Source organism: Macrotis lagotis, chromosome 8 (assembly GCF_037893015.1).
Source record: "Macrotis lagotis isolate mMagLag1 chromosome 8, bilby.v1.9.chrom.fasta, whole genome shotgun sequence".
NCBI classification, from domain to species: Eukaryota; Metazoa; Chordata; class Mammalia; order Peramelemorphia; family Peramelidae; genus Macrotis; species Macrotis lagotis.
In genome coordinates this window covers 30,485,577-30,497,911 of record NC_133665.1, presented here as the reverse complement: position 1 = coordinate 30,497,911, position 12,335 = coordinate 30,485,577, and the positions used below count along the sequence as shown (strand labels likewise).

General features: G+C 34.7%; 1 protein-coding gene across 3 annotated transcripts in view; it reads right to left on the bottom strand.

The window, feature by feature from the left end:
• KIF27 (kinesin family member 27) overlaps positions 1 to 12,335 on the bottom strand; it is a 151,669-nt gene that overhangs the window by 111,214 nt on the left and 28,120 nt on the right. For all 3 annotated transcript variants that reach the window (XM_074196641.1, XM_074196642.1, XM_074196643.1), the window contains 2 exons: positions 8,663 to 9,633; positions 4,613 to 4,756 (listed from right to left, as the gene is read on the bottom strand). In XM_074196641.1, the coding sequence (XP_074052742.1) occupies positions 4,613 to 4,756; positions 8,663 to 9,633 (1,115 nt within the window). The remainder of the gene's footprint in view (positions 1 to 4,612; positions 4,757 to 8,662; positions 9,634 to 12,335) is intronic.

The window sequence follows — 12,335 nt, the reverse complement described above, 5'->3', positions numbered from 1 at the left end:
ATTGAGCTCGGGCTATGACAGAGCTCAAAAGAGATTTTGAAAATCAAGTGAGGGAGATAGAAGAAAAATTGGGAAAAGAAATGAGAGAGATGCAGAAAAAAACATGAAAAAGAAGTCTGCAGCTTAGGGAGATCCAAAAAAAATGCTAAAGAAAATAACATGTTAAAAACCAACATAGGTCAAATGGATAAAACAGTTCAAAAAGTTATTGAGGAGAAGAATGCTTTAAAAAGCAGAACTGTCCAGATGGAAAAAGAAATAAGAAAGCTCTCTGAGGAAAACAAATCCTTCAGATGTAGAATGGAACTCAGAGAAGCTGTTGACTTTATGAGAAATCAAGAAACAATAAAAGAAAACCAAAAGAATGAAAAATTAAAAGAAAATGTGAAACATCTCACTGTAAAAACAACTGATCTGGAAAACAGATTCAGGAAAGGTAATTTAAAAATTATTGGGATACCTGAAAGTCATGATCAAGAAAAGAATCTTGACATCATTTTTAAAGAATTCCTAGAGGAAAATTGCCCAGATATCCTAGAAGCAGAGGGCAAAATAGAAATTGAGAGAATCCACTGATCTCCCCTGGAAAGAGATCCAAAAATAACAATCCCCCAGGAATATTATAGCCAAGTTCCAGAACTCCCTAGTCAAAGAGAAAATATTACAGCAGCCAGAAGGACACAATTCAAATATCGTAGGGCTGCAGTCAGGATCACCCAGGACTTAGCAGCAACTACATTAAAGGCTCATAGGGCTTAGAATATAATATTCCAGAAGGTGGAAGAGCTTGGAATGCAACCGAGAATCAACTACCCAGCAAAACTGAATGTCTTTTTCCAGGGACAAAGATGAACTCTCAATGAATCAAGGGAATTTCAAATGTTCCTGTTGAAATTGCCAGAGCTAAACAGAAAGTCTGATCTTCAAATACAGGATTCAGGTGAAGTATAGACAGTGGAGAAGAGGAAAATATGAGGGACTTAATGATGATGTACTGCACGCGTTCCTGCATAGAAAAATGACACTGATAATACTCATAAGAAATTTCTCATTTTTTTTTGCAAGGCAAATGGGGTTAAGTGGCATGCCCAAGGCCACACAGCAAGGTAATTATTAAGTGTCTGAGGCTGGACTTGAACTCAGTTACTCCTGACTCCAGGGCCAGTGCTCTATGTACTGCACCACCTCACCGCCCCAACTAGATTTTTTTTTTGCAAGGCAATGGAGTTAAGTGGCTTGCCCAAGGCCACACAGCTAGGCAATTACTAAGTGTCTGAGTCTGGATTTGAACCCAGGCACTTGTGACTCCAAGGCCAATGCTCTATCCACTGCACCACCTAGCTGCCCCCTAGAAACTTCTAATTTAATATAGCAGGTAGAAGGAGTTTTTATAGATGAAGCACAGGAGAGAGCTGAATTTGAATATATAATATATTGCAAAAATGGCTAAAAGGTAAATGTAATGGGAGTAAAAGAAAGGAGATGTGGAATAGGCTAAGATATTTCATATAATAAGATTTTTTTATTACAATGAGCTATTGCTACCCTACAGCACATTTAAGAAGAGGGACAGAGTGAAAGGAGAGAAAGAAAATATAGTATATGGTAGCGGGGAAGTACGAGTGGAGGAAGTTGTGATCAGCCATGGCAACGGTGGAAAAATATGGAAATAACTTTTGTGATGGACTTAGCATAAAGAATGTAATCCACCTGCAACAGAGCTGGAGGTGTTGAAACACAGACTGAAGCACAATTATTATTATCATTATTATTATTATTATCATTATTATCATTATTTTATTTTATTTTGGGTTTTGGGGGGGGTTTGTGGGGTAATGGGGTTGGGGTTGGGGTGGCTTGCCCAGGGTCACACAACTGGGTGATCATTGAGTGTCTGGGGCTGGATTTGGGCTCTGGTGTTCCTGGCTCCAGGGCCAGTGCTCCATCCACTGTGCCACCTGACTGCCCCCCCATTTCATTATTTTTTTAATTTAAATTTAAATTTTTTTTCTCTTTATTATTCATTAGGGTCCATTTTTTGGTGGAGTATTATGTTTACTCTTAAACAAGAACATTTTAGTAATATATAAAAAATCATTTGTACAAAAATAAAAATAAATACAATAGTAGAAAACAAAAAATAAAACACTGTTTTGAGAAGAAGCTCTAAAGCTTAAATTGTTTAAGCAGTTCATGATATTAAAAAAAAGTTAAAATACCTGCTACATATAAAGAAGGTTCAAAAGACACAAGGGAAACTCAAGTTAAAGGAAATGACAATCTGGCAAAGGAATAGTCAAACTAATACATTAGGAGGAACAACTAGGAGAGAGCAATATCATAGAAGTCATGGAAAGAGATAATGTCAAGGAGGAAGGAGTAATCAACAATATGAAAAAGCTGTCGATTGGTTTTTGTAGTTCATTCTCAAAGAAGACCAAAATAGCATCACTATTTTAGAGTTAATATAGTATATCCAGCTATAGCTGATCAGACCAATATGAGTTGGAACTGTTCTACCAGAACAAATAGTTCATATAAACATTTAAAGGTAGATTCTCTAAATATGTTCATATTGCATTTCTCCACATCACCTTCTTAAAGACTAAAGATGATGAAGAAGACTAAAAAAATTATTGAATTTAGCACTAAAGAGACCACTGGTAAGCAGTGGAATTTGGAGTGAGAAAGCTAGACTGCATAAGGTAAAAAGTCAATATTGGCTGAGGAGATAATTCTAGAAGATTAACAGTGAAAAGGAGACATAAGAATGACACGAGAACATATTATGGTTAAATGAAAATTTTGTAAAAATATGGTAGACTTGAATTTGTATGTATGGGGTGGGGTGTAGAGAAAACCCATAAAGGGCAAGGAAAGCAGAAATGGGGGGAAAAAAAGGGCAGTTCCCTCAAGAAATGGAGCAAACTCCTGAAGAGGCAGGATCAGGGTTCTTTGCTTTAAGTCCATGACCTTGTTTGTTCATTTTTTAAAATGACTATTTCAATATAAATTATTTCCTTTATAATTCTATACATTTTATTTTGAGCACTCATTTTATGCATTTATACATTCAAAGAAAGGGTCCACAAGTTTTACCAGGAGGCTAAAGGGGTTGATGACACAACCAATATAAGATAAGAACAGATTGGAGGATTCAAGAAGGGAGCCTTTGGCAAGGAAGAGAGGCTTCTATTTCTCAGAGACAGGAATAAAGGAGGAAAGAATGGGGTATTTGAGGTATTGACAAAGAGGTTTTGAATTATGGAGAGGAGAAGAAGAGGATAGAAAGAGAACCTCTTCTTAATAATATACAATGTTACATGATCTCTATTTTAATAATATGTAGAACTGCATAGTATCTATCTTATTCTACTTATTTGATTACAAATTCCTCGAGGAAAGTAAACATGTCTTATCTAAATCTCCACAGCATCTGATAAATTGCTCAGCACACAGTAAAGTGCTTAATAAATATTTGTTTAATCTGAAGGTCTACTATTCAATATAAAACAATATCATTACAAAAAATAAATTCAAACTACTATCTTTTCACTCTAGTCACAAGACAAATACCTAATAATAGTGGATGAAGTTGAAACTCCCCCAGCACTCCCTGCACTTGCCTTTTCTGAAATCTGTACTATGCAATCCTTTCTGGTTATTCTCTACTCCTCTCCTATCTCCTCTAGTATACATAGTACCTTTGTCTTTCCCTCCTCTTCCTTCTTAAAATTAAAAAAAGGAACTGATATCAGTCATTACTTTAATTCCAAATCTATCTTTGCTAAGGGTTTGTGCACTTTAAACCATATCTCCACTTGTAAAATGAAAGGTTTTTTTCCCATCCAATTAAAGTCATTTCAGGCATAAAAATCAGGGAAAGGAAGGAGGTAGGAGTTATCTAAGAAATATTTCACAAATTCCACCCTTACGTGACATATTAGCTCAAATGTACAAATATTTAATCTGAAGTAAAAGAATTTTCAAAATGAGAGTTAAATAAGCTAATAAGGAGGAAAATATGCAAATATTTTGAAAGGAAAAAAAATGCCTGGCTGAATTTCTATGTTTATATTTATTGGTACAAAATTCTGTACTATCATAGTATCTTAAAAATCCAGGTAAAAAAGGATGAAGAAAAGCATTCAAAATACCCAGAAGATAGGTTGCCACTACCTAGTCCATCACTGGATGTGTATCAAGTGTGAGTCAAGTGATTTTTTTTATTTTTTTTTAATTTAAGGCAATGGGGCTAAATGACTTGCCCGAGGTCCCACAAATGAGTAATCATTAAGTCTGAGGTCACATCTGAACTCAGGTCCTCCTGACTCAAGGGCTAGTGATCTAGCTGCCACCTAGCTGCCCCAGGTTAAATGATTTTAAAGAAACATTTAAAAATAAATTCTCCAACTTCAGCAAATATTTCATTTAATTCTTCTAGGATTTTATGTTTAGAATCCTTCAAACCCTGAGTATATTTCTGATGAACAGTTATGAAAAACATTAGGTTGAAATGACCCAAGAATATGCTATGTTATCCTAACAGTCATCTTCTAATACAAGCATTAAGTTTAGTATATTCAACTAATTTGGCATGATACAGTCATACCTGTAATCTATTCACTTTTTGTGCTTCTTTCAAAGACAGCAAATGTTCTTTGTTTTCCTGAGTCAATGTTTGCATCTGATGCTGTAATTCCTTCAACTCCAGTTCCTTCTGATTGAATACTACTTCATCAGCAGCTAGAGCACACTAGATATAAGCAATTAAAACACAGTCACAATGGAAGAAAAAGATTAGGGCTCATGAGAAAATGTGAGGCCTAAATGTGAGGCCATGACCAGTGCTTCAATCGATACCCCCAAAACCTTTCAAAGAGTTCTTGCAAGTTAAAAACTCTGCTAAGTTCTAATCTATCCTTAAAAAACTTAAAAATATTTAACCCTGATACAAGGTGTGATAGGAAGGCAATTAATTAGCACTACAGTATAGGGACTCAAGACAATGAGGTAATGATTTTTAAGTTGAAAAAGATTTTGAGTTAAAAGTTTTAAAAATTTAAGAACTTTTTTCCTTGCATTCCTTTTCTTAGTAGAAGAAGTAACTCAATGCCTGTTGGTGAAGTTACTAATATTAAAGTAAAAAGATGTTGTTGTTTTTTAGTTTTTGCAAGGCAATGGGGTTAAGTGGCTTGCCCAAGGCCACACGGCTAGGTAATTATTAAGTGTCTGAGGCCGGATTTGAACTCAGGTACTCCTGACTCCAGGGCCAGTGCTCTATCCACTGCGCCATCTAGCTGCCCCTATAAAGTAAAAAATCTTAAAACAAAACAAATTATTCACTTTACATCATGATTAACAAGCAATCATGCCCAATCAAAATTCTGAAATTATCCTGGCACATTTGAACATTAGGCATGTACACATGACTCTTCAAGAGACAGTATGGTATGGTAGAAAGGGCACCACACCAGGAATTAGCAGATTGGAGTTCTAGACCAAGGTCTTCTGCTTAGGGAGCTTTGTAACCCTAGATAATCTATAGGCTTCAGTTTTCTGATATGTAAAATAAGGGAGTCATACCAGATGAAAGCCAGAGTATCCTTTCAGTCCTGAAATTCTATAATCCATTAAATAATATCATAAAAAGAAATAAATGCAAATATAATTTATATCATGAATAGTATTTCTATGCACAGGCAAGCATCCACCTTAAATGTTCAAAAATATTTCAAAATAGAACCCCCTAACCTACACAGTTTGGATTTAAATTTGATTTAAACAAGCATTTATGAGACATTTATTAAGGAACTAAAGGTGTTGTTTGAAATAAATATAAAAAGGAAATATTCTCTGTCTTCAAGAAGTTCATTTAGTCTGTTTAAAATGCATTTCATGGGGCAGCTAGGTGGCGCAGTGGATAGAGCACTGGCCCTGGAGTCAGGAGTACCTGAGTTCAAATCCGGCCTCAGACATTTAATAATTACCTAGCTGTGTGGCCTTGGGCAAGCCACTTAACCCCATTGCCTTGCAAAAAAACCAAAACAAAACAAAACAAAAAAACAAAAAAATGCATTTCATTAACAAAATGACAATATTAAAATTATTGTAGTGTTTGTTCAGATGGTCATTAACATGATAATTCAGTGCTTCAACTACAAACAATTTATATAGCACTTTAAAGTGAAGCAGATAGTGCAAGTATTCTCATCTTACAGATGAGAAAACTAAGGCTTTGCCATCCCAGAGCCAGCAGGCTTCTGAGGAAGGAAAGAACTCAGATCTCCTGACTCAAGTCCAGGGTTTCATCTACTTATACAATGAAGGGTACATATTTTTAAAACTCACAAATATTAATGTATGTTTTTAGAATACTAACAATAAAGAGTATTGAGCAAAATCCTAAATATATAAACTATTGATTTAACTTAATTTGAGCATCACCATCTATTTATTATAGGGCTTAATGTATTTGCTCTTCCAGTTCTACATATTTTTCTATTTCTCCATGCTTTAATACATATACTGATATTATTTAATTTATTATTCAGTAAAAGACAACTTTCATTTTAGGATGTCTTTTTTCCAATTAGGGTGCCTTAGTAATCTAATGTAAACTAAAAGGCTACAAAACATCCTGCCAATTTCTAAAAAGCCATTCTAATCAATAATGTCTGCATCCCTGTCATCTCTTCAATAAAAATTCTGCTGAAACCATACTTCCTTTAAAATTTTCATTTCAGCAGGAAAATGGAAATTTTATGGTAGCTCAAATCAGAATTCTGATGATACCAAACAAAGTAATAAATATACCAGAAGTGAAGAATTAAGGGCTAAAAAGAAAAGCACTGTCATGAGAGAAACCAGTCCTAACTACCCAGGTAACAACACACAGGAGCTATCTCAAGTTTCCAACTGAAGAAGTAAATCTTTGCCTGATGTCTGATGTCTGAGTTCCAAGGATTAAAAAAGTAGTTGTTCTTTCCTCACAATACTGACCTTGTCTACAGTCTCCCTGGGTATCATGTAGTTTCATCAAAGTTACCACTCTAATAATTAATCCTTAAAACATTAATGTTTTCAGCTGAGTGCTAATTAGTAACATCAAAAGATTAATAGGGAGGAGTAAAAGGTAAAATAGAAAAAAGAAAAGGGAGAAAGTAGAGAAGCAAAGAAATCCCTACAGTATAACACCAAAGAATAACTTTAGGTAAGTCAGGACCAACTTAAAATGCATCTTTAAAATGACATCTTTCCCAATCCTCTAATTAACTTCAATTCTATTCAACCACCAAAACAGACCTCACAAAGCAATTGGTGTCAGCCTCTGGTACAAAATTATTATATATGTGTTTGGTTTTTGAGTTGTAAATTTCTGGGTCATAGTTTCCTACTAAATTATAAATTCCAAGAGGAAAAGGAATTTTTAAACTTATCTAATTTTTGTGGCTCTTTCATGACTTACCACAGTTTCTTTATGTGCTGAAGCAGAGGAAGATTTAATAAATTTTTATTAAAATGGAACATGCCATGGTTTCTCTACTACTACTACTACTACTACTACTACTACTACTACTACTACTACTACTACTACTACTACTATTACTAAATGGAGGGGAGCAAGTTAAATTACTGGTGGAAAGGAGAAATTACTCCTCCCCTTGGATAGGAATTTTAGGGACTTTACATTTTGGGAGTACCAAGGAAACCCTATGGGGGAAAAAAGTCAAGAATTGTAACATTATTCAAAAAAAAGATAGCTATTGGGTAAATCAGCTACAATAGCAATTAAAACACAGTAATATTAAAAACTCAGACAATGCTGCAAGTTTTTTGAAGAAGTATAGATACTGCACTTAAGTCTTGCTTTCATTGGTGGATACAGGGATCCCTTAGTAAGAACCTTCCTCTAATGAATTGAGGCACCTCTAATACAGATTTGATAGTCCTACAGAGTTGCCTGGGGCACTGGACAGGAGAGAAAAGACTAAGTGCTCAGGGTCCCAGAGCTTGTTTGGGTTCCAGGTGAGACATGAATCCATATTTTCCCAACTTCTGGGCCAGCTCTATAACCACAATGTCATCCTGTCACTCCTATTTTAAGACAATGTTATATTTAAATACATAACACTATATTTAAATACATAAGACTTACTAAGAAAATATACCTTTCTCTCCCATATGTAATTATATCTAACTAAAATGCTAAATTTTCTTAACTATGTTTTTAACTATGACTATATACATACATACATATATATATATAAATATATATATATATATATCATTAAAGAATGAGGAATATTTTTTTTTCTAAGGATCACTTATTCTCAAGGGAGAGGAGGTACATATCTTGTTGCAGAACACATAAGTTAAAAATTTACTCAATTTAATTCTGGATATTTTTAACAAGGCAAAATATTTTTAAATGTGCCACTTAAAATGCCCTATGAATTAAGCACAGAGTATATAAAATTCGAATATATGTATATTTCCTTTGCATCTTAGGTTAAGTTAAACTAGGAATAAGGAGAATAGAATGGTATTTATGGGGAAGGAAAAACAAAAGCAAAATGCTAAGATTTTCTCATGGTCCTATTTTCTGCAATAGCTCAAAACTTTCCATTTCAATTTAGTCTCTAAGGTTAGATCTAAATACCTGGCATTTTTTAAGTTCCCTCTTCAGCTGGAGAACTGTAATGTGATGTGGTCCATCCTGGATATGGCCAATTCCTTGATTATTTTTGGATGGATTAGAAATGTCCTTCTTAATCTCCTGAGTCATATTGAACCATTCCTGTAATCTGTTTTGCTGACTTTGTGTTAAGTTAACGACATCTTTTAGGTCAGCTAGGAATGTGAAGGCCTCCTCAATACAATTTTGGTAACCAAAACACTCGCCTTGAAGCTGAGCTACTTGCTCTTCAAGAGAACGGATCCTATTCTTGTTCACATCCTGTGGCAGCTGAGTAGCATGGCTCAGGGCATTGGTTTGTTGACTCTGCAAAGCTTCTCGAAGCAGTTTGATCTCAAATTCCATCTCATCCATTCTGTCCCAGTCAGGGTTGTAGTTTACAAAAGGTTTATTTCTGATGTTTCGTGCTCGGTTAGCATATTTGAGTGAATTTAAAGATTCATCAAAATCAGAGGATGATGGGCTGATACATGTTATCATAACAGTCTTAGCATTGCCTCCCAGAGAATCTTTTAGAATTCTAGTAATTTTAGCATCCCTATATGGGATGTGCATACCCTTCTTGCGTGGGTCTCCAAGAGCACTTATCACATTTCCTAAAGCCAGTAATCCACTGTTTATCTGAATGGATTCTTTGAAGCGTTCACCTGTATTTCCAGTTTTAGCTGCTCTTTCTGATCCAGCCAGGTCCACAAAGTGGAATTTTGAAAGAATTTGTCGAGAAGACTGCTGAGATATATCTTGAGCCATCTCCATACCTTTCCGACATGGTGCAAAATCCTGTTGGCTAATGCTGATTGTGAAAACAGCATGAGACCGACTAGAGTGCTCATTCATTTGTGTAGTACTTGTATGACGAGCTGCATTACCCATTTCCAAAAGGCTCATCACTTCATCTGCATTCTCCACTGAGCATTCCTTGGCACCAACAATCACTAAAAAAATAAAAGATTTTCAGAACCACTAGTTTTCAGTCAAGATTCATTATAAATTTTATTACTGGACAATAGAGGCACTACTATAAAAAAAAGTGGGAACACTTTTAAAGAATTACCAGGGGCGGCTAGGTGGCACAGTGGATAGAGCACCGGCCTTGGAGTCAGGAGTACCTGGGTTCAAATCTGACCTCAGACACTTAATAATTACCTAGCCATGTGGCCTTAGGCAAGCCCCACTGCCTTGAAAAAAAAATCCAAAAAAAAAAGAATTACCAGAATATCCAATAATGAGCAATAGTTTGACATTTGAGAAAAACAAAAACAAAAAACAATACTCATTTTAAAATAACCAAAATTTAAACTTAACAAAATTAGTACAAATTATAGGTAAATGGTTATAATTATTATTTTAAACAGTCTAACAGCAGTTACTAACTATAGAATGTATATCTATTATAGTTAAATGTGGCAAAATTGTTAACTGGCATTTTATAGCCTATTAAAATTTTTTAAAAATAAAAGGGATTATACTTTATTCAATATGAAATACACAGTAAATCAAATTAAGTGGTGATTATCACCATATTTCAAAGATGTGTGCAGTTTCAATAATGTTGACATTCATTCTTCTACAGACTAGAACCCCTGACACACATTATTAGATGTCTTCAAGAGTTGCTATAGGAAAAAAAAAGTCATCACCTATTGGTCCTGGTCTCTTCTAGAGATCAGCCTATCTAAGTTAACTACCCTAGTCCTTGGATGACAAAGCCTTTCTAAGTTCGAGAGGTGATGTGCAGGAAGCATAAGGTTTCAGATTTGGAGATTAAAAGATATTATTAGTATGACCCTGGGGCAGGTAAGACATTTAATATCACTGAATCTCAGTTTCCTCAGTTATAAAAAGGAGATAATACTTATGGAACTTATTTGGAACAAATAGTTTTGTAAAACCTTTTAAGATTTAATCTATAAAATTTTGTAAAAACCTTTTAAGATATTATATCAATACTGTATCAATCTCTGTGCTTGTTATTATTATTATTATTAGATAGACATTGCAAAGCTTGAAATCTCTGCTAGAACAGCCTTTTTAAAAACCTGAATATAAAAATGACAGCTTCACACAACGATTGGAATAGTCTCTTACCAGAGAACCAACACTATTCACTTTCAAATATCCTATACATGACAAATGAACTTTGGCTATGTCTTACATAGAAAAGTTGGAAAAATTCAGATAAAAGAATGTATTTGGATATCATTAAGGCTTATTTATTGATGTTAATACAGATTCCCCAATCTTTTCTTGGAAAGGAGCTACTTACTTAACTAAAATCTGTGAGTTGATAATAAGATCCATGAGCAAGTGACAAATAAAATGCCTATGAGCCACTGGGAAACCAGAAGTTTCCACAATAAGTCTTGTACTATTTAAGTGAAGGGAAGGAGCCATGGTTGGCAATCAGATGGTTGAGTGAAGAGAGTACCAGGCCTCAGGGAAGACTCATCTTACTAAGTTCAAATCTGGTATCAGATCCTTTCTAGCTGTGGGACCCTGGGCAAGTCACTTAACCATGTTTGCCTCATTTCCTCATCTGTAAAATGAGCTGGAGAAGGAAATAGCAAACTACTTTAGTATCTTTGTGAAAAAAATCTCAAATAGGTTCACAAAGAGTCAAATATGACTGAAAAAAAAAAGATGACACTTGTTGGCTCCTAGTCGCATCTTGCTTCAACCTATTAGACACTTACAATGATGGTTTCCCCGTGGTTCCAAAATTGATTCATACTGACCATCTAGAGACTTCCTTGTGATTGTACAACATCCAAAATCAAATGTCAAGTAACTAAAATCTACATCACCTGTATTTGTGATCTCACAGCATAGTTATATTAGCTTATTTTCAGCACTAGTACCAGCCATTCCAAGACATTTTTAGTGGGTCATTCAAATGGACCTCAAATTAAACCCTTAAAATATTGTGCTATAATAGACCAGAGCATCTGTGGCTGCTTATCAGAGTTAAGCTGATCCTTCATAAAAAGGATGATAGACAGTACAGACAAATCTCAACTTTAATTTGGTCTTTAACTTCTGCGTATCTGCAGTGAGAGTGCTCAGTTATTAACTATCCTTGCTATAAACATACAGCAGCCAAGCAGATAACCCACAAGTGAATTTATGTATATTTGCTGGCTCTCAATTTCATTTGACTTACATAGCCTTTACTATGGTATAAGCCTTCCCCATAAACCACAGATAATAGTCATCCTCCCTAAGGCCTTCATACTTCCTTATCTCATGTAATTCTTATTTATGTCCTCCCATAACTTCTCTGCAAAAAAAAGATTCATCCAGTATCACGGAAGAACTTGGACTATGTAGCTTCTCATGATCACTAAATAACTATATAGTTTTAACTCTTTGATCATCCCACATCCTTTTCACAACCACAATTCTTCTAACATTATATATCTATTCTCTTCAATCATAATTCCTTTATGACATGTTTTACATGTTACCCTTGACAATATACACACCACATATCACCATTGCCCTTTTAGTCATCCTACAAATTTGATTCTCTAAAGATTGTTATGTTCTATTATTTTCAGTTGTGAACTAGCAGATGCAAGAATAGTGCAAAAATAATGAGTTTTTTGTTTTAAGGGAGCAGCCTGCAATTTTTGAACAT